This window comes from Oenanthe melanoleuca, chromosome 4, assembly GCF_029582105.1.
Source record: "Oenanthe melanoleuca isolate GR-GAL-2019-014 chromosome 4, OMel1.0, whole genome shotgun sequence".
NCBI lineage: Eukaryota > Metazoa > Chordata > Aves > Passeriformes > Muscicapidae > Oenanthe > Oenanthe melanoleuca.
The window spans coordinates 61,381,398-61,408,850 of NC_079337.1; the positions used below are offsets into that span (position 1 = coordinate 61,381,398).

General features: G+C 44.3%; 2 protein-coding genes across 5 annotated transcripts in view; both read left to right on the forward strand.

Moving 5' to 3' along the window:
* The window catches only part of ZFYVE28 (zinc finger FYVE-type containing 28), a 143,192-nt gene extending 132,105 nt beyond the window's left edge, over positions 1 to 11,087 (forward strand). For all 4 annotated transcript variants that reach the window (XM_056490387.1, XM_056490388.1, XM_056490389.1 and 1 more), the window contains 2 exons: positions 7,769 to 7,872; positions 8,786 to 11,087. In XM_056490387.1, the coding sequence (XP_056346362.1) occupies positions 7,769 to 7,872; positions 8,786 to 8,917 (236 nt within the window). In that variant the 3' untranslated portion in view covers positions 8,918 to 11,087. The remainder of the gene's footprint in view (positions 1 to 7,768; positions 7,873 to 8,785) is intronic.
* A 6,229-nt stretch (positions 11,088 to 17,316) lies between these two features.
* Positions 17,317 to 26,607, forward strand: LOC130252370 (uncharacterized). Its single transcript, XM_056489857.1, has 2 exons — positions 17,317 to 19,872; positions 26,494 to 26,607. Exon 1 carries the CDS (start codon positions 18,575 to 18,577, stop codon positions 19,649 to 19,651), a length of 1,077 nt encoding a protein of 358 aa, XP_056345832.1. The 5' UTR covers positions 17,317 to 18,574; the 3' UTR covers positions 19,652 to 19,872; positions 26,494 to 26,607.
* The last annotated feature ends 846 nt before the right edge of the window (positions 26,608 to 27,453 follow it).

Genomic DNA, 27,453 nt, shown 5'->3' on the forward strand with positions numbered 1-27,453 from the left:
CCAAAACACAGAAATGGAAAGCAAGCCCAGCAACCTGACCAAATAAATGGCCTTAAGATTGTACTGAAGGTTTCAGCCTCTACTCACATTATGAAGATGAATCACTTGTTTTTGTCAGATTTCTCATTGTGTATAAAACCCACCAGCTGGCCTGGGTCATAAAACAAATATGAATGTTTATTATGAGCCAACTGACTTTGGCAAGGGTTTAAGAGTTAAATCCAGTGACCTTTTGAAGGTTGAAATATGATAAACAACAGATTAATTGGCATTCCAAAACAAAAGCATGAGCCTATGGTCTGTATGTTAATACTTGTTGTCCCAGTGTTCTAAGATTATTGTCAAGGAAGTATATACATTTATACTTTATGGAGTATTTAAAAATTATTTATAGGGAGAGAATGTGAAACTTTTTTTTTTCCTATGGTAGAACATCAATTTAGGTAATATTCAATAAGTAATTTTAAACTATAGTAAAATTTCTTGCCCTGGTTGTATGATGGTGATAGCCAGTAGAGTACAAAGTCTGTGTATAAACTTAAAGCAAATTGCAGTGGCAAACTACAATTGTGCAAAAAGGTTGGGACCTTGGCTGCTAGTGGTGCTTGCTCTGAATTGCAGTAACAGCAAATGGGGCCTGTGTCCTGGGAACTTCTGTGGTGCTGCCTTTCTCCCTGTGCCCTGGTGAGCTACAAACCAGCACAGGAAGAACCTTGTTGGGAAGTTTCTGAGCTCCAGCTTGGACAAACCACTGTTGGATAAGAGCTGACTGAGAGTGGGCAGCATGGGTCACAGCATGGGTAAAGGAAACCCCTGTGTTGGAAAATGTAAAAAATTGCTCTTAATTAACCCAGTGTAAATGCATCCCTTATCAGGACAGAGCTGTGTCACTCTTTATATGCAGCACAGCTATAGAAAGACCAAACTACTGGGGCAGTAGGAGTTTGCCATTTATGCATCTGGCATCATATTTCTAGCCCTAACAGAAAACTTGCTTTGTATTTGCTAGCAGATTATCATGTATATACATAGGTGTGCACACACACACAGTAACTTCTTAACTTTTTTGGCTTCAAAATTATTCCTTTTTTATGTTTTCATTTATCAGTTTGTGCATAAGTGTGACACTGCTCATCAAATTTGGGAGCATTACATTTATCCTTGTGAGCTTGATGATTTTAGTACTAAACTTAGGCAAATCTGAGTTTTATCATACATGTAGTTTGGGATAACTTATTACTTGGGAGGACTGATCTGTTATGACTGAGGGAAATGCAAATAGTTTTATTATCTATTTAGTGAAGTTAAAGGCAGGTAAGAAAGTGAGGTACACTTGTTGTCCTAGAATAAGCATGACATATCTAGAAATCTGAAGATTTTTCTCAAGGAAAACCAGCAAGCATTTTGAAGCTGTTAGTGCTCCATGAAAATATTTGCTGTATCATCTCAGCTCCCTACAGCCATACGTGCATTTTCACTCCTTATCCCTCTAGCATCTGTACAGAGCTGCCTTGCTTGCTACCACCTACTTAAAACTGCAGGCATAATGGATTTGCTGTGGCTGCCAGTACAAATACCTGTTTGTGCCAAGTAGAGTTAGCATCTGTTTGCTTCACAGCACACACTATTTCTCCCTGATCCCTTGCCATCCCACCCTCTCATGTCTTGTCACAGGCTCTGACTGCTCTGTAACCAGCAGCACAAGCACAGTTCAGAAGGTCACAGTCCTGAGGCTCAAGCTCTTGTTCTTGTTGCAGTGAGAAGTTGCTGGGTCAGGAAAACACACCCATGCTCCTGCATGTGCAGAATCTAATCACCATGGCTCATTCAGCCCCAGCTGAATGCTTCAGTTTTTCTTTTGTCCTCTATGTGCCTATGGTTACCCTGTTATTTATAAGGATGACTAGCAACACCTTGTAAATGAAAGAAGTTGAACAGTTGCACAGTTCAGTTGCCAAACATGTTCTGTCACTTAACTTTTCCCTTTTTCAGCAACTCTGCTTACACTGTGTGAGAGAGCCTCAAATTTCTATATGGAGGCAATGTTTCATAATCAACTGAACATATTTAATCATGCATGTAGAATTACAGGATTTTTACAGGTTTTAGGTTGTAGTGCAATAATTTGATCTGAATTAGGTTTAAGAACTTGTCCCTTCTCCAAGACTATCCCTCTTTGTTACTAATATGTGGAACTTGTTAAAACTTCTTTGCAGTACTTACAGGAAAATATCCCCTAAATACAATAAAGAACAGGCTTATTCAACTCTGTGACTTAATAACTACGATTTTGATTAGCTTTGAAACTTTGTCTAATAAATACATGTTTTGAGTGTTTTGCTGCATTACAAACTTTTTTCTATTTTTTGATGGTTGGTAGGTCTTAGGGAGAATATTCCTACTAATGGTTATATGGAACATCCAAGTCTCTGCTTCATCTGATTCAAAGTAAAGATTTGACAGGTATTTCAATGGAAGCCAGTGCTTTCTATGAGAGTTACTCCATTTTATATAAATAATTATTTTGCCTAAAGAACCAATTGCTGATCATGTACCTGGATACATCATTCAAGATGATGTTGAATCAGGCAGAGCAGAGGCTTGAACCCAAGTTTGCAAAGCTCTGTGTCTTGGTGAAAGCTTTCTAGATTTGCACAGAAATTCCATCCTAAGAAAGCTATTTTACCAGAGCTGAAGCTAAGAGGTCTGTACCTCTTTTCTCCCTCAACCCCCAAAATTTTCATCAAATCATATTAAGCATAAAATTTATTTCTTTGAAAAATTTCAAGCTGGCTGTAATCAGCATTGAATCTACTGAGCAAGGACAAAGATTACTTTGGTACAATTGCCTCTTAGAAATCTTACATCAAAGTCAGAGATTGCTCAGAATGACATGAGGAAAATCAGGTGTGATGAGGGACAAAAAAGGTTCATTTTACTGTGGCAGCTGAAGCGAGGGGTAGTCAAGTCACCTTAGTTTTCTACTTTCTGTGCTTAAAATGGTGAGAATTTTCAGTCCTGCTTTCATCAGAGGAGCTCCAGCAGGCCCTTGTGACCCTTTCTGCAGCTGGGAGGGTGACACGCTGCGGCGGGGTCGGTTCCACGGGCTGCTGCAGGAGCAGCCTCTGCAGGTTCCTTTGGTGCAGGTGTCATCAGGGGTATTTTGCATGGTGTGCTCTGAGATCTAACACACACCAGTGCAGGAGGAGCTTTCAGGTGGACTTCTGCATTAGGAATATGCAGAAAGGCATCTGTTCTCTGAATTGTCTGGCACCACCACGAGCTTAGGGTTTAGCAGCTGCTCTTCAACAGGGAGTCATGGTGTGCATGTGTCCTAGTTTGAAGAATCAAACCAAGACAGCATGTTTCTGATTTGTTTCCTACCAGAGTATAGATTTGCTAGCCTAGGCCCTTCTGCAAGCTCCAACAACTTTTGGGATTGTTTGTTTCTCTGTATCAGTCTCTTGTGTTTCAGCACCACAGAAAAAACTTCAGCTTTCTGGTTTAATGTTCCGATCATCACAGGTGATGGAACCCAGTCCATGTTCTCTTCCTCTTGTCTTCTGAGACAGAGAGACGATCTTCTTGGTTTTCTAAGATTAGGTGGGACTGCATTAGGTCTAATGCACATATTTAAGCCAAATTAAGTAATGATTGCTTTTTGACGGTTTACAGTGTCTGATTTTTTCCTCCATGATTATGGTATTCTTAAAGCTTGGATTTATCTGGCTTTTAACTAGGAGCAGAAAATGTTTTTAGCTAATGAGATAGCATAGATATGTAAAGGTGAGTCCTAAAATCTACAGAATAAATAAAAAGACTAAAACTTCATGATTTATGAGAAATTGTAATGCAAGATTTTTGCGTAGTTAAAGAGCCTTTTTCAGTCATAACACTATTTAATTTTATCTTGTGCATTTTCTTTTCTCTAGACTTGTTTCTTATTTATTTAAATACTTGTTTCTCTTCATTTCTCTGCCTTTTTTTCCTGTGCATGCTTTTAATGTTTTCTTCTAAAACTTGTATCTGTAGTCTGTCTCATTAATCCCTTCCTTCCCTTCCTCCTCCTCTTTGATGTTTGTGCTGTGGACTTCATCTGTTTCCCAGTAGACTTTTCCAAACTCTCACTGCATGATAAAGCACTGGGCCAATTAGCCCAGGAACAAGGTTTTCCCTCCCTTCCTTGTCCAAATCCCTGAAGCACAGGCAGATAATGCTTTAGAGACTGGATGTTGCTATTTGCTGCAGTGTGCAGAGCTAATGGAGCAGCATAGCCTGGAGAAGGACTGTAACATAAAAAGCCTGTGGATGCTGCTGCCCTGCTTCCAGCACATCTTCAGGCTCATGCTCGGGGTTTAATTCGTGTAACGTGCTCTCCACTCCTCAAAATGAAGCTTTATCCCCTCCTGAGAGGGCTCTTCAGAGAGGATTTCAAAAGCCTGTTCTATAAAAAGCCCAGTGACTCAGTTGCTGATGTGTGTAAGTCAGAGAGGCTGCTCCTAACACTTCCAAGGTTGAGAGGTATGAGGCTGGGGAAGGGAACCAAGGGGTGGCATCCACTGGGGCTTGTATGAGCTCAGAGAGAATCATCAGGGCTTTATCCTTCCTGCCAGGGTGAGCACTTTGGCTCCAGTCCAGGACTGCATTTCATTTCTCACTGCATAGTCTCACAACTCTGTGTTTGTAGTCAGTGTCAGGCTGTTTTCAGTCAACTGGAAGGACAGACATTGGGGCAGTGGCTCAAAGTTCCCTACTCCAAATGTTACTTCAGTGCTGCACCACTATGATTTTGTACAAGACATCCCTCTCCTGATTTCTCCCCACACACTGACTGTAGCTGGGTGATGAGGATTAAAGCAATTACATTTGTACAGCATTTTGAATGTTAAAAGCTGTTACATAACCAAGTGTTACTATTTGGGGGTGTGCTGCAGTGCAGCAGATCTTGGTGGAGCAGTTGGGATGTTGGGAGGGCACTAAAGCCCTGAGGCAATGGGGCAGGGACTGGCTGTGCACCCTGCTGATGAGTCACTGTCTGGGGGCAAATGTGCCCTTTAGCCACACTACCGAGCTGTTAATTTAGTCAATCAGCTGATGTGACACCAGTGTGGAGGCAGAGAGTCCCTCTACTGTGGGAGAGTGTTCTATGGAGAGGGTTGTACTGTTTCTGTACATTGCCAATAAGTTGTGAATTATTTTTTACAAAAACAAAGTTTTCAGATTAATTCATCTATCAATCAAGTGATTCTGTAACTGTGAATTATGGATTATATGATTATTAGTTTAATGTCATTATTTATCAAAATTTACAATGTAGGGGTTTGTTGTTTTGTTGTTTTTGGGGTTTTTTTTGGTTTTTTTTGGTTTTTTTTTTTTCAGTTATTTTTTCTGTTTAGCATGGAGGCAAATCCATGCAAGATCAAGTAAAAACCAACTCTTTCAGCATTGCTCTTCAAGGGCAACAACAGAAAAATATGGGGTGGCTGGGGGGGAAAGAAGAAAAAACAACTCTCTTTCCCTTCCAAAAAGCAAAGCAAACAAAAAATAAAAAACCTCAAAGAAACCCAAACAAAAGATTAAACTGCTGATAAGAAAGCTGCTTTCTGCTGATGAGTTCCAGAGTCTTTGTGTTGGCTTAAAACATATGTGGTCTACCTGTGATCTGAAGGAAGGAGTGGTGATGGTTCCAGTGCTGCAGAAGTGGCACATTGCATTGGGATGCTGCAGGGGGTACAGAAAGGGCCTGAGCTTCATGATTTTCCTGTGAATATTAAATTCAGTAGCTATCTGAACCTGTAGTCCACACTGCAGTGCAGTTGATAAAGCATCAGTACCAAACTGAGCATCTTACCAAGTCTGCTTCCACCAGATCTGCAGAGGGAGACCTGGTGGCACAGACTAACTTCCTAAATTTTGCTGTCTTCAAAACGAGTGAGAATCAATGGATAGTTAAATCCATTGAACATAATCTATGTAGAGACAAGTTTTAAACAGGAACATTGCTATTGATTCATAGTTTTGCTTTTTGTTTTGGATATGTGTGATAACCCAAGGGGTCTCCTGGATGGAGAGCTTGGGGATGCTCCATCAGGCTTGCCATAGTTTAAGATCAGACAAAGTGACAAAAAGTTTTCAAAATCTACATCAGCTAATATTAGGAGTAAGTTTCACTGGGCAAGATACATGTACTGTCTAGGGAGATTGCAGAAAAGGAAAAGAAGTGGAAAGAAAAATCTTTTGGCCTCAATGTTATTAATGCTTGATTTAAGCTGGCAGTCCTACATCTCTCTGCTGCTGAAGGAAACCCTGCCTTTGAACCAGGAATTTGTAGCCTTGTGTCCCCACAGAACATTTTCTGGTGAACTGTTCTCAGGTATGAGGTGAAGGCTTCTATGTGCAATCTCCTTTTTTTCCATTGTCATTTCTCTGCACATCAGCTTCTGGGTTTGGTTACTGGCCCTGTAGGTATAACCTTTATCAGATTGATGTGCTCATTAAGTGAAGGATAGCTTCCTTAAGCTACATCAACCTCTAAAATACTTTAGAGAGTTGTGAAAGCTGAGTCAAATTCTAAGTTCTCTTTGTTTTTATTAATTTGCTTTTTGAGCAGTTTCTTACATTGAATGCTATATCCTTTGCACTTTTAATTTGACAAATGTTGCAATGTGACACATGAAAACCGGTCAAAGTTATGTTGGAACAAAACAGTGGATTTTACATTTAATTATCTTTCTGCCCATAGCTATAGCCCCCTTAACCTCTGCATTAGCTGCACCATATATTTTGTTGTTTGATAGTATGTTCCTTGAGGCAGGGATCTTGCTTGTCAGGTTTATAAATCAGCAATTGCATGGCTTGCAAACTGTAAATAATACTCAGAAACTGCATACAGGGAACTTGGATAAATGCACCCAGCAGTTCATGTTCACCATGTCCATGGGTTCCTTCTGGACAGAACTTGCTTTGCACTCATTAGATTTTTACCAACTTAATTAAGTAGTCAGCTTAATTTCTGCACTTGTAACTCAGACTCTTTGAGGTCATGTCAGCCTGTGGTGAGCAGAAACAGCTCAAGAGAAGGGAGTCCGATACATTCTGCCTTGCCAAAACCAAATCATTTCCCTGCTTGTCTTTTATGGGAGGGTGGAGAGCTCACAGGAGACATAAACAACTGAAATATGCTGTTCATGATAATGGGCAAGTTCTTTCTCTGCTAAGCCTTGTGCACTTGATTTTGTGGTTTTGCTGTAGTTACTGGTGACTTCCAGTAAGAGTCCTAATAATTTAGCAGATGATAATCAGGCTTTGGGTTTATTACCTGTATAGTTGCTTGCCTAATTGCAGAAAAGCAGTTGGTCTTTCTGGAGGGAAGGCTGAAGAGCCTGGGAATGATCTCAGCTCTAAGCTTGTTTTGATGGTGGATGGCACTGACAAAAATGCCTGAGATCCAGCTCTGCTTTAATAATCTCCTTTAATTTGCTTATCTCCTTTTCCCTGCCACTTCCATTTGACTAAGGTAGATTTATTTTGAGTCCAAAGCTGTCATGGGCCATTTTAATGCCTCATGTGCTTCTGGCAGAGGAGAGCTGAGCCCTCATGGGCATCCTGAACTCACTCAGCTGCTGTTTGCAAAGCACCTGGAGAAATGCAGATGCAAGCAGCTGCTGTTATATTTTAGTCTCCCTATTTCCTTGAGGGTCTGGTAATCACATGTTTGGTTTTATTCCCTTTTGGTTTATGTTCCCTTTTGTTGCTGTGTTTCTGACAGATCCTCCTGACTGGGTTCCAGATGAAGTCTGCAGCTACTGCACTGCATGCAAGGCTCCTTTCACAGTCATTCGCAGGAAGCACCACTGTCGGAGCTGTGGCAAGGTAATGACTCAGTCAGACATGTGAGGAGCTGCCCACCAAAGAGAGCAGCAAATTCATGTATACCACAGAAACCTGGCTGCACAGTAAATGTGCACACTCAGCTAGGGTTCTCAGTTCACAGGTGCTTTTGTGTGCTTGGGCTGCCAACTCTCAGGCTGTTTACAAATGGTTGGGGAGGGGTTTGACTTTTATACAGCAATAAGGTGTACAAAGCTAAAGGCAGAATTCCCTGTTGAGATCCTAGAACATTCCCCACCCCAGCACAAGAGTCACTCTGGACTACTGCTGTAAGCTCTAATGAGCCAGGGGTGATGCACACACAGCTCACTGCAGGGACTGTGTGTCCTTTGCTTTCTTTCCAGACCTGTTCAGGATCACTCTGGTGAGCAGGGCTGCTGCTTTGCAAGTTTGTGGGGGCAGAAGAGGGAACGAGGGAGAAAAAAGCAGTAATGTGCCACAGGAAGCAAGAAATCTGCAATCCCATTCTGCTTACTGGCTGGTGTACAAGTTAGAAAGGAAGAGGGTAGAGAAGCTGCTTTTGTTAACCATGTAGTGGACTTGCAGGAGTATGAAATTCAGAGATATTCACAAATATTCCCCTAGTCTTTCCTTAAAACCAAGGGAAAGATGTTCTTTGCACCTCTGCTGGAGCTACCTTCCCCTGTGACCTGCAAAGGTGGACAGGCCAGGCCTGGCTACTGTAAGTGCTGGGCACCCTCACCAGAGGGACTGAGCCTGGCCAGGTAAAGTGGTCACTGGGTAGGGATTGCCTGCTGGGGCCCCCCTTCACTTGCTGTGCTGAGGATGGTGCTGGTGCCAGCTCATACAATCTTCTCTCCCCTGCCTTGAGATCAATTTTGTCCCATCCTGTTCTTCAGAGGAACTGAAAAGAAATTTCCCTCTTGTTTTTCAGATCTTCTGCTCCCGCTGTTCCTCCCACTCTGCTCCATTACCTCGTTATGGCCAGATGAAGCCTGTCCGTGTTTGCACTCACTGTTACATGTTCCATGTCACTCCTTTCTATAGTGACAGAGCTGGTATCTGACATATTAAACTACTGGTGTGTCTTCTGGAGTCTTACATGGACTGATATATTTGACCTAAGCCAAGAATTAACTAGAAAGAGGAACCCAGTGAGGGCACGTAGGCTTTGACATCCATTATTATAAATTTTGTACAGACAGTTTTTACTGCATTTTACTAAGCTGCTAAAGGGAACTACGAAGCGTCTGTAGCTCTAAGGCTACAGTACAGTCTTCCATAAATTTATAACATTAATGTTACGATGCCATATGCAGAACAAATGCACTGTGTGGAAGGAAATAGGGCTCAGAGAATTGAACAGGCATTGCTGCTTATTTTACATGCTAGGAACAGAGTAGCCAGTTAATTAGTCCATCCCCAGCAGATCAGTCCCAAAGCTCAGACACTCCCATGCCCACTGGAATCTCAGCATGGCTGTGGGCATCAAAACTCTCCCACCTGCTGCCATTTAATTTTCCTATTTCTAGATTTTTGCTACCTATGCTAAGATTAATAAAAACAAGTCTATTCTAAATCTGTATTCAGTATTTACAAAGGCAAAATTTTCAGTGAGTCCCATAGGAAGCACTGAAGGCCCTAAAACAGTATATTTCTGTTGCCTTTCATTTACTGAGCAGAGCAATAACTCCAAGTTGTCTTCTAAAAAATTTTACAACTTCCAGTTCCGTAGTTTGGAGTTTTGCAAGTATTTATAATCGGAATCATTTATGCTAAATCTTGTTAATAAAAGTCTGACACAGAGGTTTGGTTTCTATATCAGCATTTAAAACTTAACAAATTTCAGAGGAAGTGGCTACCAAATAAATGAATTCATATTAAAATAGATATTTTTGACAGTTAGCAAAATTTAGTAGACAAGACAAATTATTTAGCCCATACTGAGGTTTTTTAAAAGGCAGATATGTAATGAGATATCCAAAAGGTCTTACAGAATGGTCAGCCAGAGATGGGTACTTGTCCACATTTGGCAGAGTAACCATGTAAAATAGTGCATACTGGTACTTCACTCATGCTTACAACTCAGAAGACATTTGTATTTATTTGAAACACCAGGGAATAATTCTTGTCTTCACTTGGAGAGGAAAGAAATAAGACTCACACGGATTCATGCTATGATCTTGCACAAACTATTTGCAGTAAGAGCTCCCTGAGCACTGAGGTTTCTAAGGCATTTGGACCTGCTTTGAGTTGGCCACATGAAAAGCAAGACAGTGTGTGCTGTGGTTACAGAGGAAACGAGATCAAGAGCTCTTTGCTGTGCCCCCTTTCCTGACTCATGGTGTTACACACTGGGTTTCAAAGTGATAAATACAAAAATGGATGAGGAAGTTGTTTGCGGTATCACGCTCAAGAAAGGTCATCACTCAAAATGATAAGGCAAAACTGGCCAGTGTTATTTTTTTTTAATTTTATTTATTTATTTGGGGACATTCCCTTTGCTCAGTGGTTTACTGTTCAGTGTTAATGAGCCATATAAGGGTGCTGCAGTTTGGCACTACTGTCATTTTGATTCAGATGAAACAGCTTCACTTAGTTTATGTGTAATGCACAAGCCTTATGATGCTGTTTGTAGACAATGTCAGCTCTGATGTGTTATCCTCACTTATTTATATTTTTTATTATTATTACTTCCCTGAAATCCTTCTTATTAAATCCTTGGGTTGGAGTGTCTTCATTCACCAGAGTTTGGAAAGGCATGGGGTTGGGTGATTGGTGGGAGAATGGCTTATGTGGTGCAAGCAATGATACTTATTCAGGCTTAAATCTCAGGCTTCACATTGCAATGATTATTGCAGTTTTATTTTTAGGAAAAAAAAAAAACAGAAAAACACACAAGAAATTTAATGCTTCTTTTATAGAATAAAAAAATTGCAACAAACTTCAATTGTGAAATAAATATGCACAAAAAGTTGCTTCTGTGGAAAAAATCTTATTTAATGCACTGAATATTTATTTAAGCTTGTTTTTATTTTGTAAATGCTGTAATTCAGAATCATTTCCATAAATATGATATTTAAAGATCTCAGACACTATAGTTTCTTATGTAAATACAGACTCCTATTTCTCTTACTGAAAAGCACAATGACTATATCAATACTAATATACATTTGCCTCAAGGAAGACTTTCATCTTGTAATCTCTTCAGATAATTAAAGTGTCAGGACTTTCTACTTCCATGTGCTGGATTGCTCTTTCATTTTGGGGTATGTTTACATGGAGTGACAGCTGTCATCCTGTCAAACAAACTGGCCTTAACTGTTTCTCACTTTGCAAATGACATGAAAGAAATTAGTTTAAATTTGAAAATGGAAGTCACCCATATAGTGAAGGGGTGGTAAATCCAAGCTGGAACACCAATCACTAAGCATTACCTCGTGCTATCTCTTGCCACCAGCTGAACATCTCCCTTCCCAAAATATCTTGTGTCAGTGGCCACTTGACACATCAGGCATGTTTGATCTGCCTATATCACATCTGAATAATCTTTCCTGTGGGGGATACTACTCTGCAATGAAAACAGTGCTCCTTGGATCTCTGTGCACAGTTATCCTTGGGAAGCATAAATGCCCAGTGCTGCTTTGTTCTGCCCCCTGTATGAGATACAGCTGTTAAAAGTTTTATGAGAATTAATTTTCATTTCCAGAGGACTTAATGCTGCATGGCTCTGGGATGCCATTTCAATGGACAGAAAACATGTTACAGCTTCATGATGTTGGGGTCTCAGCTTCAGTGGTGCAACAATGGGGAAACTTTATGGGAAACCTGCACACAAATGTAAGATTGCATTTGAATTAACATGCATAATGTTTATGGGCAAATAATGCTGCCTTCAAGTGTGTATGAATAAGTGAACAGTAGAAATTTATCCTAAAGGGACTTTTTAATCAAAAAGGGGATTTCTCCAGTATGCATGTTCCACAGCAGTTTTCTTGTTGGGGATATCATAGTGGGAATGAAGAGGACAATAAGAGCAGCCTTGCCAAAGGTGGCAATAATTCACCTGGTGCTGGACTCTCCTGTATGGCAGTTCCCTTCTGAATCACAGCTGTTTCCAGGGGGGAAAAATAATTACAGTAAACTCTGGAGTGATTCTTTCTAGATCTGTACAAATCTTAGGGCATTTCCAGCTCTCTCTGGGTTTGTAAAAGCAGTGGCTTCCTCTGCAGTGAAAGAAACTTCAGTAAAATGCCTCTGCTTCCAGGGAATACCTCTGTCCAGAACATTCCAACAGACTGAAAAGCTGTCACACACAGCATCTCGGTGAGAGGGAACCTGGATGGAAATGATGGGTGAGGAGTGACCTTTGTGTGCATTGCCTGAGCTGAAAGAAGGAGGAGGGAAGCAGGTCGGGTGTGGTTGTGCTTGTACTCGGGTGAGGAGTTGGGAAAGGTGGGCTGTGAGAACGGGAGAGTGACTGTAGGGAAGCCTCAAACAGCCCATCAGAGAACCAGCCCTCAGTGCCTCGCTGAACTCAGTTCCTGCAAAGGCAAAGCTGCTGGGGCTGCATCCGCCGGTTTCCGTGGCAACCCCGGAGAGCATCTCCCTGCCCTTGCCAAGACTGCAGCACTGCTCCTGCACAGGCAGGCGTGAGACTCCTGCTTTCTGCTTCATCAGAGGGGTTGGGATGGCTCAGACATCGTCTTTTCTAACCAAGGTTTGTACTGCAGTCAAAAGCTTACTGAGAACTCTTACTTTCTAATGACAGCATTTTACTGAATTATGCTTTATGTTGCTTGTCTGGAAGAAATAATCTGGGGATTTAACTCTTTTTCCTTCTCCTCTTTTACCCTTAACCCCACCCCATCACTCAGCTTTCAGTTTCTGCCTTATATAAACTAGACTTACTCTGTGGCTTCTGTGGATGTCTTACACATAGTGAAATATTAAGATAACTCAAGAAGCTTTCATCTTTATTGCATCCTGATCTTGCCCTTCAAGATCCCAGGCACAGGCTTATTTCAAACCACTTGGTATCCTTGTACCTGCAGTAGCATCCTGCCATACAGGCCCTTCCTGGCTGGCTGAGATGCCATGAGTCTTGCATCAAGGTGTTTAAAGTTCTGCAGTATTCCTTTACTTTGTGGTGGAGAAAGGAAAGATCCTAATTTTCAAGTTTTAATTGCTGTTACTAAATTATAGATATTGCCATTTGGCTCTTTTTTCCTTTACTCTTAAGCCAAAAAAAATGGTAGAATAATAGGCCAGAGGGATGAAGAGGAGAAGACTTGTTAAAGCAGCTCTGGAAGTGTGAAGATGATGTTTTAATGAAGTAATTGGTCTCTTTGAAAACAAGCTGTAACTGCATGTGCTAGGAATGCTGGGGCTCATGCATAAAACAAACTGGGCAATTAGTCTTTCATGAACTCATTTCATTTCTTGTTTTCACTAAACATGAAGGCTCTGAAGTGTAAAGAATGATTTTCCCTTATGTTTCACTCAAAGGTATGAAGCTGATTTTTCTCCTCAGTTTTCCTCTGCAAACAGCCACTAGCCTGTTGAGGCTCTGACTGAACTTTTCTGCAAAAGAGAAAATCCTGTATCCAAAGCAGCCAACAGTGGGGCCTCTCAGCCTCCCACCCTTGAAGAGCAGTGAGAGGTGCCTGTGGGCACGAGTGACTGCAGAGGGGTGTTGCTCATGTCCAGCTGCTGAGTGATGCTCCCATCTACTCTTTCTCAGGAGCATGAGGTATCTGACACAGCCCAGGATGTGAGCGACCACTGTGCCTGGGAATGGCAGAGCCAGCAAGCACTGAGCTGTAACTACCTCACAGAGATTTTATTTTCTGAAAATAACCCCAGGCCAGGTACTCACACCACTTAAGTGAGCACTTAAACTCATGGCTTACTCTAGAAAGTCTTATTTATGTATTTCTGCACTTTTACATAGTTCTTAACAGGGCAATAAAATGTTTGTGTTATTTTTTATTCACTGAGTTAATAAAAATAATATAAAGCAGCAGGGAGGGTGTTTGAGGTGACTGCTTTCTACATACTATTTCAGCAATGGCCAGCTTTCAGGATTTTAGCTGGAATTAGGCTGTGGTTCCAATGGGCTTGTCAGTACAGTGAAAGATGATAAGAATTAGTCCTGAATGGCATTCGTACTGGTAACCTCTCTGATGATGTCCTGTAAAACATGATAAAAATATCTGTCTTTCATAAGAGGTGTGTCTGAAAATGCTGCGTAAGTGCTTCAGCCTTTCTGGACAATTTGAAGAAAGTTGTCCCTCAGCATTCCAGGGCTGGGCCAGTGGCTCTGCATGGATTGTCCCAGTCACATCTTGGTCGTGGGAAGGCATCTAACAGTGAGATTATCCTGGCTTTATAACCAAAGGACCTGTACCATGCCATTCCTCTGTGTTTGGGGAGCCTCTAAGATCAAATCTTGAGACACTTTATAATTATTTTTTGTGGTCAAGATGATTTGTGATTGCTGCTTCAGTAGCAGCTTTTCTGTTTATTATGCAGCATTAAAGCCTGCTGGTTGTTTTGGTTTCTTAAATTGATTTCACTTTCTTTGGCTTATCTGCAGAAAGCTGGAGATTAATAATTGAAGATATAAACAGAAAAATAATTACTTCAAGTTCATAAATATATTTAAAAGAAACTACTCCATGATGCTCTCAAATACTGGGAAATTACACCATAAAAACTGAACTCTAAGTAGTCCAAAAGTCCTGGGTGTCCATCTCAAAACCATCTGTTTTTGTCTAGGAGGACTTGTAGCTGCTGGAAAGCTACAAGTTTTGGGGACCAAAACTTCGAGGTTTGAGCCAGTGATTGTAACTACTTTGTCTAGAGATAACCCTTCCTTAATTTAAAAAAATAATTAAGGAAATTGCTGTACTTCCCATGTAAAGAAGCTGTGTTCAAAGAAGAAAATTCAACTAATTTGGTCCAAGTGTCTTGGAATAAAATATAGAGCTACCAATAATTAATTCAGTGACTTCTTTTATACCTTCTCATTGCCATGTCTTTTAGAGTTTCTTTCAGGATAGAACATCAGCCTTGCTTGGAGAACAAAGCAGAAAAGCTTTGCCCACCTGTACACCTGACAGGTGATCTTCTCTGTCATGTTTGTCCCTCGCATTCTGCTTTCTGCCCTTTCTCTTGCTTTTTTCTCTTTTAATTTGGAGTTTTCTCTTTTAATATTGGAGTTAGACTCTAAACTGAGTCTCAGGGAAAATGTTTCCATATTTTTTCCTGTAGGGAGCATTTGAAATATGCCTGTGTCTAGTGTCTGTCTCAGAAAGGTGCTTTATGAAAACCTCAGGATGCACACTTGCATCCAGATGCTGCTTCCACACAGCTTTTGACTTACACTGGAACAAGAACAAAGTATCCAAAGTAAAGCAGCAGTAGAGAATCCAAAATTCAGGCTGATGTAAAGTGTAAAAGTTTAGGGGTATCTTGAGTGCTTACTGAAAGTACCCAACGCAAGTGACAGCCTCTGCCACGGCCAGGCAGGTGATGCAGCCTTGAGCTGGGGACCTGGGACCTGTCCAGGCTGGAGAGAGAAACCCAGGAGCTGACAGCCCAAGGGACACTGCCCAAAGGGGTTTTTTTCCCCCCACACCGGCTGTTTTGCTAAAAGTAACTCCCCAGGGAAATGCAAGGCCTTGTCTTACCTACTGCATTGAGGGTATTTTCAATAAGCTTGGAGAAAAACCCATTGGGTGTTCTACTTCTCTCTTCCCACCCAGTGTTAAAGAAACACCGTTCCTTGGCAGGTGGAGGGGACAGAGAGGCTGGTGTCATTCTGTTTGTTGATTATATTTTTACATGTATTTTCTGCTTGCTTGCTTCCTGCTGTAAGAAGTGAAAAAAAAAGTGTTCACTTCTTGAAAATCTCAAATTCCTATTCATGCAACAAATAACTCTCATAGTGTGTTCTAATTGCAGAGTGCAAATAACTACCAATCATTTAATAATATTAAGTTGTTTTTAAACAGGAAAATCATTAACCCCAAATCAAGCAATTATGAAAGCACTTCCTCTGAGAACAAACAGCTCAGAAGCTGCTGAGAACACCAGTGCCATGTGATAAAACCCTCTGCCCCATGTGCTGCTCCTGGAGCCTTTCCAGTGCCTTCCCAAGGTTCAGATGTTGTCACAGCATTAGCTGCCAGAGAAAATCTGTTCTTGCCAAATCATATCTTCTTGGCTGCTCTGTGCTCTTGTGCTGCTGGTGTTCAGCACTGTCAGCCTCTGCAGGATTGCATTTATTTGTGGTATTTATAAAATGGATGAAGCACCTGGCACAAAGGAGGATGGAACTGAATGAGGGAAGGTGTTGAGCAAGCGTCCTGCTAAAAATGTTCCTGGTGTGTTTTGCTGTGAGGGAAAAGCCATGGGAGTGACCAAGGGCTTGAAAATGTTCAGAGTTGCAATCTCTTGAATGTATCAAAGAGATAATGGTTGCAGACACCATCAGTTAATGTCTGCACTGGGTGCACAGGCCTGGGAACACCGGCTCCTCCTGGCAGGGGTCTAATGGGAACCAGGGGCCAGAAGTTGAGCCAACTTGCACAAACAAAGTTGAGAAAGAAAAGGTTAAATCTCCTGTGCATAACCAGCTGTTGAACAATGAGCTGATTGTTGTGGTGAACTCTATTCCTATGAGCACAAGTATTTTTAACACAACATCAGGTGCTTCTTACAGGCACAATGGTGCAGCCACCCATGTTGACTAAGGCAGAAATAAGGACTCAAGGGGCTACCCTGACAGAGGTCAGGGTCCTGGTGGTCTCAGTTTATAAACTGGTCCACAAAGTTACCAAGAGGAGAGATTTCTCTGTGTGCAGGAGGGATGCAGCAGCACAGGCAAAGCCACCCAGTGCTCTCCATCTTCCTGTTTTATCCCAGAGCTAATCCTGCACCAGGGCTGGAGTCACACTGGCATTGGGCTGTTACAACCAGCAGGAAAAGAATAGTAATGGATCCAACACAAGGCAGAGGGATGCATGGAGGAATGCACTCCCATTTAGGACCCCAGTGTCTAAAGGAGGGGAAGGAAAATCCCTGACCCCAGAAACCTCCCTCTGTGCAATTCCTAATCACCTACAGGAATCACTTCTCAGTTAGCCCAGAATAGTTCTCCTGTCCTTGTGAGCTGGCTGTGATTTCTTGCAACACCCATTAAAACTTGTGTCATGCTGAATACATCACAGTTCAGGCCAGGCTGGGCTCTGGGTTCCATCAATGTGCCACGTGTGGGAGCTGAGCATGGCTGTGTGGAATCACTGCTTCCACACACCCTGCTTGCAGCTAGAGAAGAAATGACCCTTCTGCTTTGTTTTCCTTCATGAATGCTGGACACAGAGCAGCGGGTTTGCCTGAGGAACCAGGCATGGAACCACAGTGACCAGCCCTGCACAGACCTTACAGTGAGGTACAGTAGAAGATGGAAGTAAACTCTTTATTTTTTTACCCAGCTGTGCAGGAGTGGAGGGGGGAAGCTATGTCTTTCCTCCACCTGAGCATGAGAAGTGGCTTCTGCCCCTCCACCACTTTTGCTGAGGCCTTGTCCCATCCCTTCAGAGATGTTCAGGATGAAGGAGCTGTTATGAGCATTTGTTTGGGCCTCCCCACAGTGGAGATGTTGCAACACTGTCCCCCAGTAGAGCCTGTAGGATTTTATATAGTAACTCCTTCCTCAATTTAAGCTTGTACAATGTACAGTGCTCCTGATCTTCCCCACCAACCATGGTACCACGCACTGGTTACTGTGCCCTCACACTGATGTAAGTGTGTTATCTCCATCCTACAGAAGAGCTTATTAAAATACTCAGGAACACAAAATCAGCTCATCCTGTCCTGCTGTCTCAAGCATCCATGAATAATACCTTTCATAAATCACTTGTATCTTATCACAGAGGTAAGTGCAGTTCTTTTTACTATACTCAGACCTTAATCTTCTCAGTAGACCAAGGGTTTTAGAGATGCTGAAGTCTCCAGACCCTGATGTTTTAGTGGTCCTTTGAAGCTTAACCTTGGATCTCAGAGTCAGTCATCCCTGTTCCTCTTGCATGCCAGGGGACCTGCCTGTCACCTGGAGCCTTATTTATAGATGTGTCTGGTGGGAAGAAAAGAGCTTGCAGGAAATGTCTGTGCTGCTGTACAGAAGGGTGTTGTGCCATGTAAACTGAGAACAGCTCTGCACCTGGGGTGCCTCTGGGCTTCAGCTTGAAAATCACAGCTTCTCCTGATCCTCTGAAAGTGATCAGTGTCCTGTAGGTTCCCTTTCTCTTTGGCAGTCTGCTCTTCTCTAGAAGCGGTCTCTGGCCTTCATTTTGCTTGTTGAAACTTGCTGGATGCATCAAGCACAGGTGCCTTAAGGTGGACCTTAACAGCTAAACTCTACTCTCACCTCCATCACTTCCACTTGGGCCTACAGCTCCATCCCAGCAGGTGGTTTATAACACCGTGGGGCAGATCAGCTCATGGGGGTGAGTGCTGGCTCACAGGTGTGTGTCAGAACACCTGAAATAGTGTGGGGTGTCTAAAACCTGCTTCCAGGGACTGTCTGGGGAGCAAAGTCACTGTGCCAGGCTGGGTGTCATGCTGCAGTCTGGAGCACGGTGTTCCTATCTTGGCATCAGTCTCTCCTTTTGGTAAATGCAGCAGAGATTGATGGGTTTGTTTTGCTTAGGTGGTAATGAAGCAGTTAATTGCACTCGGTAATGGCTGTCTCTGCCCAGCTGCTCGGGGAAATATCTTCGAGGCTTGCCCCACGGATCCTGGGCTGTGTAAGCACATCCAAGCCATCACTCAAATCCCTGTCCGCTCGCCTTTCCCAGCTCCCTTGCTGATTGTTTTGCTCTTTCCAAACACGCTTTATCTCCTGTTTTCCCCAGCCCTCTGTGTTAAATGCCGTGTGCAGGGGTTGGCAGCAGGAGCGGTGCCAGCCTGGGCTCCTGCTGGCGCAGCCCGGCGCTCCGTGGCCGCGCACCTGTGGGTGCAGGAGCTTGTGCTGCTGGCCGATCAGCGCATCCCCACCGTGCTGGGAATACCCACCGCGGCTCCTCGCTGTGCCCAGCCTCTGCTCGGCCGTGACCGATCTGCACAAACCCTTCCGACTCTGCCACGGGCTGAAACATTTCCCTTCCCTCCCGCCTTCACCGATAGTCCCGCTGCTCTGATGGAGCACGAACTGCCGCTCCTGCGTTGCGTCCATTCCATCCAACAGCTGCATAGTTGGGTTATTTTTCTTCACTGGACTTTTAAGTATTGTAAAGGTCGTCCAAGCATCCTAAAGTCACCTTCCACCAAAACGAACATCTCATATTTAAAATGCAGCAAAGCTGTTCTTCCCAGTTCATCTTGCCAAATGACAGTTTTCCCCCCTTTAACGTCCCAGCCGCGCGGGACAGGAGCAGGCAGCACTTTCACAAGCCGGGCTGCTCACCTGCTGCCACAGCACCGGCTCTGCCTGGGCCGAGCCATCAGACTTATAGGTCAAGCGCTTGAGCTGCGTGGCAGATTGTGCTTGGGGGGTGCGGACCGAGTCCTTCCATCCTCTGCTCTGCTGTCACGCAGAAGCGTTAAAGAGAGCAAAATATTGGTCAAGTGTAAGCGGTTCAATGGTGAAAGCTTTCCCACCTGGCACAGTGGCAGCGATCGCGCTGTCCCCCGGGTCCCCAGCGGGTACAGCTGGCACCCGGTGCTGGGGTCTGGCACCAGCGCCACGGAGCCTCCGATCCCCCGGGATGGCACCGAGGGAGGTCTCAAGTGAGAAATCAGATTTCCAACGCTCCGTGCGCCCACAGGAGAGCACGATCTGCAGCGTGAAGCCGCCGAACCTCGCGGGGAGCGCGCAGCTTTCCCGGCCGGGGCAAGAGCAGCAATTCGTATTTTCATGCCCAAGCCCTCTGGACAGAAGGCAGCGGCGCTTGTCCCCTGTGCCAGGCACGGCTCCCGGAGGGGATGGTCTGTCCCGGAGCGGATGCTTGCCCGGTTTGTCCCCGGTTTGCGCGGGCCGGGCCTGAGGGCCGGGGCGGGCGCGGCGCAGTCTCGGTGTGACCCCGTGCGGCCGCCGGGCGCAGTGCGGGCCGGGCCGCGGGGCCTGCAGGGCCCGGAACGCTGCGGCCCCGTTAATCGCCAGCCCCACTTAAAAAAACCTCCCCAAACCAACAGAAACAAACAAACCCCCAGCTGGTTCAGCGCCAGGCTGCCACTGTTGGCACAGCTAGTTCATCCCTCGCCTGAGTCCCCTCAAAGCCCCTCAGCCCAGGCACTCACCCCCAGCCGGGGCTCCAGTGCTGTTTGCCAATTAAGATGGAAAGGCCAGCAAGCCCCTTAAGTAGCCAGGCCTCCAGATCCCCTTGGAGCTGCAGCTGGGTGTGAGAGGCCGTTTTAGTGTTTTCCCATTCTTAAGCCATCTAGAAATGGAAATGGACAGCTGGGGTTGTTCGGGCAAGACTCGGTGCCCACAGCAGCTGCTCTTCAGTTTCCATGGCCTGGCTGTGCCCGAGCCAGCCCTCATCCCTTTGTGTGTGGCTGCCTCATCCCTTTGCTGGCTCTGGGTGAGGGTGAGGGCTGGAGATTTGCAGTTCACTGTCCCAGAGATGACAACCGTGCCTGCCTCGGCTGATGTGGGAATCTGCTGAGACTTTGGGCTGAAAAATCCACTCAGCTACTGAAAGATCACAGTGGCTTGTGAACATTTACAGCAGCACATCCAAGGCAAGTTTTAGAAGCGTGTGGAGCAGGATAGCCTGGGCTGGTGCTGCTCCTGCAGTGCTGTGACAGCTGAGAACAGAAACCAGCTCCGAATGATTTGCAGTTTAGTCCTCTGATTTAGAGTCTGGAGAGTGCAAGAGCGTGTCTGCTGTGCTGTCCTTGCCAAGGCTCTGTTTTATATCCTGTCCTGGGGTGGGAAGCAGGAAGGAGCTCTGCTTTTCTGCTGCCCTGTCACAAATCATTGGTCTAGGGCTGGTTTTCCTTACAGCTTTCCACTTGTTTATCTTCCTGCACTTGTCAGGGGTCTGCCTCGTGGTTTTTGGTTCATAAGTTCAGGGTCCAACAGAAGGGCAAGAGTTTCCTCTTGGAGGGCATCCCCAGTCCAGGGATGAGCAGTAGCCATGCAGAATTGGCCATCCCTGTGTGTGATACTTGTGAACACCTTTGCGTGGCTTCTACTGAAAATCAGCATGACATTTTACACCCCCCCCATGAAAAGATCAGCTCATGGCTGTGTAATACCAGGAGAAACAGACAGGATGAAACTTCTCGGAAGAATGACATTTCAAGGCCTCCCAAGGCTTGTTTGTTAATTTATGCTGACAAGTATTTACAAAAATTTCCATGCATCCAGCCCAGAACGTCCTGCTGTCTCTGAGTGTGCCATACGGCGCAGTGCTCAGCTTCTGCTCCAGAAGCATCTGTGCCGCTGGGCACAGCACGGGGACCAAGGCTCTGACCATGAAAACCTGGTGAGCAGCTGACATGGCAGAGTGGGGCCAGGCTGCCCTGCAGGGCTCCTGCACGCCACTGATTAAATACCTCAGCTCTTCCTTCCCCTCCACTTGGAAATCTCACTGTTAACTTGACTTAAAGCCTCCCTGTGGGTTTGCAAACTTGAAGAAATTTTTTTTTCCTATGAGATGAGTTCTCCTTGCCAAGAAGGTTTTAATAACTCACCATGAAATTTATAGAGTTTAAATTTAAACCACACGTGGGAAAGTGGAGCTGTAACAGTTTAATCCAATTTAACCTTGAGCGATCCGTTCCACAGCACTCACGCAGACAGTTCATACCACAAGCAAAATTCCTCTGTGGAGTGGCAGACAGCAGCTCTCTCATCATGTGAGTGTCCTTTCCAAAGCACAGTGGACCAGACTGGGCCATCTATGTCCATGTTTCATTCTCCTGCAAGTCTCTCCTTGGCAGCAGCAGGAATCTGATGCAGCTTGGAGTTGGGCATACCCCTAGGCAGAAGCTGAGTCTTGTTTTAGCTGTCATGTTTTTCTTCTGTGCTAAGAAATATCCTTTTCATGCCACCTCCTTTTCATGTCCCATCTCAAGAAGAAGGCACATTTCACGGGTGACCATATAAATGCATCTGGTTGGGGAAGCAATCTGCTGGGAGTCTTCTCAGTACTTTCCATGGAGAGCAGGTAGAAAAGCTTATTGCCAAGTCAGGTAGATGATGGAAAGTTTTACTTCCATTGACCTGCTTTGTCTTTTGTAGCAAAGTCAGCTTTAGATCACCACTGTTCCAGTGTGGAGACCTGAAAGACCAAACATACATTCCTGGCACAAGTCAGATATAGGATTGGCAAAAGCTTGTTGAGTGGGGGTGTAAAATGCCCCAGCCCTGGGAGGATGCAGTGACTGCATTCAGAGGTGTGTTGGTGGCTTAAACCTGGAAGGACTCTCCCATGGTGTCCAGCTAAGGTTAGGAAATTCAACACTGAGCAGCTGAAGGCGCCTTTACACATCATACGCACTCACAGCAGTTGTGGCTACAAGAATTACACTGATTAACTCTCTGTTGCACTCCATAGCAGACTGTGCCTGGAAATGGGCAGACATGGTCAGGTGGAGACCAGAAATCCGTGCTAGAACTGTCATGGTTGACTTAAAGCTTTGAGGAACCATTGCATAAATGGCAATGCTGTTTCTGATCCAGCTGTGTTTGCTGTGTTTCTGAACAGCTACTTTTGGTGCTGCCCTTCTTGGTGGTATCTCAGCCAAAAAAAGGTAGCAGCAAATTATGCTTTTCAGACTTTTATTCTTTTTCTCTGGCTTGTGCATTTAATGGAGGTTCCTCCAGTAATTTGCTTTTGTGAGATCTGCTTGTGTGCTCTGTTTCTGGAGAGAGGGATACTCATCAGATAAGTATTTTTAATATGCATTAGATATGATGTGGTGAGACCAGAAATGAGTTTTATGCCATGTTCCCATATGGGTCGTTTCCCAGGGAGGTTGGCAGCTGTCTGTGCAGCTCAGGTTGGAAACTTTAGGTTGGCAGAAAATATTCCTGAAGCTGGATTCCCTTGCAGCTTGCCAGGTGTACCAGGCTGAGTCACCAAGGCGGAGGTTTCCAGAATGACTAATAACTTAGCAGGCATTGATTTTTGCCTGTCTAATGGACACGTCTTACAAAGTCGCCAGTTTCCAGACTGGGTGGTGTGCTTGCCCTTTGAAAATCAGGTCCATGTATTGTGTATCGAGTTGGCTGTACCAAGAAAGCAACCACAACCTTGAGACCAGGTAAGTGTGTCCATGGTAGGCTCCAGGCTGCCAACAGCAAGGTGCTGAGGCAGCTACTAAAGTTGCCCTCGTGTGTTCCTGTGCTTCATCGCTGGCATGAGCAGGGTCTCAGTTACAGACTAGACTTCTCAAAGCCTTGTGTCCTCATGTAAAGGGCTAATATACTCCCTAAAAAGGAGTTTCCTTCCTTTTTTTCCCCTCATCAGGGTAATATTTGTTCTCCTGTTGCCATGGTTCTGCTCTTGATGAGCATACGAAGTTCTACATGCTTAGGCATGGCTGCTTGATACTTGAAGTTGATCTTGACCAGCAGCTCCATGTCAGCTCCACAGGAGACAGGGCACACCCTGAGGGGATTGTGAGAGTAAAAGCTTTGTAACATTGTATGTAATTTCTCATCATGGCTGTGACTGTTTATTGCTGAATCCTGTCACAGAAGAAATACAGAAGTTAATCAGGCTTACTCTGACACCAAACTCCCGTTGAGCACCCAGAAAACAGGGGTGCTCCAGGCTGGGAATACCCAGCTCTGGCTTGTAAATCTGCCAAGCAAATGTACTGCCCTACACAATTATGTCCCCTAAAGAGCACCCACCAGGTGTGAGGAGACATTGGGTTATTTTGGCCTTTCTTATGCTCTGTTTCATCAGGCTCTGAAACCGTATGGAGCTATTTGTGTGTACTCTCCTTGCTCTTGGGTGACAGCACCGGCCCAGGTTCAGCACTTCATCCCTGCTCCCTGCTGCTTCCAAGGGCACAGCAGTGCTGGGCTGCCATGGACCTGCTCAATGCCCTCCAGGGAGATATGCCAGAAGGTGGGTGGGTGGTTTTCCAGCCCTTTCTGGGGACACATGTCCCACTTGTGAGGCAGGTCTGTACTGCTCCTGCTTTAACCCTCATTGGCTTTAAACTTCCCCCCTGCCCAGGGAAGCTTTGTGGCTCCAAAACACAGGGCTGTCTCCCTGTGGAGAAGAAATGGGAGCTGCTACTACAGCCCAAGGAAGGGTCTTTTCACTCTTCCTTTGGACTCATGGTCACCCCTGAAACTGGATGTGCGTTTATGGGTGTTTTAAAGCTTATTTTACCTGAGTTGGGGCAGTAGGGAAAGTTTGGCACAGTCACAGTGGACTGGTGATATCAAAAGCATCCAAGTAGCCTTGGTAAATATGACTGTGATCAAACCAAGCAGAGTTTTGTGGTCTGTGCACTGCACCAGCAGCTCATCAGACTCACCTTTTCCTGGGAATAAAAGTCTAGTCTCAGGCAATGAAGGAGCAGGAGAGCATTAGGCTTTTAAGAAGCAGACTTCAGAGACTGCATCCTCAAATTTTCTGCCATTTAAAATGTTTCCCTAAGGTTTTACTGCATGTAAATGAAATGATAATTACAATATTTTAATCCAATTAGCTCCCTTCATGATCTGGCAGGTGCAAATTGGAGATGGATCAAACTTCTTCTTACAGTGCATTATGCCTGGAGCCTCCTTAAAGCTGCCGTCTGGCCCTGTGTGTACACGCTGTACAGCGCGTGTTACGGGGGGACTGCAGTGAGGCCCTAAATTATGTATGGCCTATGAATTATTGCTGAAATGCATCACTGAGACTTCACTCATCGAACATTTCCAGCTCCATGTGAGCAGCATGGGAAAAGCCAAGTATTTTCCTGTAGCATGGGCAAGGTTTTTGTTTGCATGGATTTAAAGAGTGCGTGTCACTGACAGTCACAGGTCACCCAGAGTTAATGCATTCCCCTGCATCTTGAAGGAGATGTATTTTGCAAGCTGTCATCTGATTAGCATGGAAATTACACTGGGATTTCTTGTGAAAATGGGGACAGAGATGAAAAAAAAAAAGTATCTTGATGTGTTATTTAAAAACAGAGAAACTCTTTGTAGGCCAGTGTAGCTGCCCTTTCTCAGGCACATCTCCCAGCTCATGTCAGGGAGGCATCCCCTCTTCTTCCTGCGGATCAAAACCAAACAGGGGAGCAGGGAGCTCACCCTCTGCAAGGCAAAGGAGAGGGACATCTGCAGTGAGGGGTCTGAGCTTGGCCTAGGCTGGCAGCAACCTCTGGAGGACAGTTTCACACAGGTTTTCCTAATACCTGTGGATATGACTAAGTTAAAGATGGTGGAAAACTGCCTGTTAAAAACTCCATTCCAGACAGTGTGTTTGAATAACAGTAGGGTTTTTGTCCCACAGCTCTGATGTGGGCCTGTCACCCCAGGGACCCCAAAGGGCATTGAAAGGATGAAGGAATTGCTTCTTGAGAAAACCCTGTGCAGTTCTTCTGGCAACGTTTCATCATTCCAGGAATAAAATGACAACTTTTCTTTGACTGTTTTATTTTATTTTATTTTATTTTATTTTATTTCATTTTATTTTATGGAAGTGAGTGCATTTGCTGAGAAACAACTGTACCTCTAGATCAGCCAAGTTAAATGACACAACTGTCTCTTGAATATACAGGGCTGCACTGGCTGGGCACCCACCTTTACTGCATGGATGAGATGAAGGATAACTTCATTATCTTTGACCAATTTTGGATGGAAAATTGTTATTTATTTTGCCATTTATGTTCTGATTTCCCCTTGGAAATGTGATGTCAGTCTATGCTGAATGAAAGTTCTTATGGGACAGAAAAATCTTAATTTCTTTTAAAAGAAATACTCAGTAAATATATTTCAGAATAAGGTTTCTTTTGATACTTGCTTTTCAAATCCCTGAGTGTTTCTATACCTCCATAATCTTCCATCTTCAGAGAGGTGGAAAGGGAATTTAAAACTGCCTTTCCTTTAGCACCAAGATCCAACTGCAAAGACAGTGCTTGTCAGTGATGGGAGAGGAGCCAGGCCCAGGGAGAGGCTGGAGCTGAGCTGTGAGGAGCAAGCCACAAATTACATTAAATAATAATTGAAAATAAAACAAAAGGCACTGAATGTTTTCAAACAAACTGAAGAAAATGAGTTTTGTACAAAAAAAAATCCTGCTGGCTGTGGTTCACTCTGCTGTTGGCTGTGTAGATGCTCTGTGGTGTAGTACAGTCCTACTTTTCCTTTCCAAGGGTTGGGGAATTCTGGCACCTTGAGACTAAGATGGGGGAGGCTGTTGGACCTTGTGGTTTGCTGTCCTCCACTTCAGCTGAAGTTGCCCAGTGTCAGACTGATGCCTTCCCTGATCCTCCTCAGATGAGGTACAAATTGGGGATGTCAAGAAGCAATTTTGCCTAAGAAGGTCTTTGCTTCTGTGGGAGGAGATGTGGTGGTGAATGTTCAAATAAGATTTGGTTTTGCAGTCCTTAACTGCCCCACGATGTTGGTTGGTTTGAGTTCAGTTCTTGATCTCCACATTAATTTTTCAGCATGAAAGCACAGAGCATAAGAAGCAGAAGCCTTGGCAAACTGAGGACACCCAGCCTGGGAGAGAGAGAAAATTTCACATGGTTTGAGAAACCAGAGCCAACAGAAAATTAAAAGTAAGGCAAGGGGCAGGGGCAATGAAAGGTAAGATTTTCTCTGGATAAGGCAGGTAAAAGAGATTTGAGACCCTAAGCAGTTTAGTGAATTCACCTGACATCTGCCTATAAATTAATGTCCTTAATAATTTATATTGAAAAATGAAAATTAAACAGGTTTGGAAAAGATATTTTTTGTTTTGTTTTGGGTCCTTTTGTTTTATTTTGTTTTTGTGGGTTTTTGGTTGGTTGGTTTGGTTTTTCTTTGTTTTTGCTAACATAACAGGGGTCTACCACGTCTCCTGCTGGGAGGGCTTGAGGAAGAGATGGGTTAAAACAGCCTTTCCTCTGGAATGGGTCCCTGTGGAGTCTTACTAACTGTGAGGTTTGAGGAGAGCTCTGTGCTCATCAATATTTTGGGGGTGGGGGAGTAAATCTTCTCCTTGAGCAAAGAAATGGCCACTTGTTTGCTTGCCATGTGATGGCTTGCAGCACATTTGAATCATATCCTTACAGTGCCCAAAACGTCACCTGTGGGGTAAGGAACAGCCCAAAACATGTGACAGTATCAGGCTCTGATATATCCCCCAGTGATGCCCCTGAATGGTGGAGGCTGATGGTGACTTTTTAGTGGGACATGAGTATTTGAAGTTTCTCATTCCCATTACAGACCACCTGTACTCTCCTGGGGGGCTCCCTCCTTTTCTTGCCCCTCTCTTTACTGCTGCTGAACTGCACTTCCAGGTGTTGCCAAAGGACCAGGACACAGCTGTGGTCACAAAGGTGGGGAAAACATCCTGGTCAGCACACCAGGTGAGATGGCAGGAGCAGCAAGCACTACCACAACTCCCTTCCACCTCCTTGTTC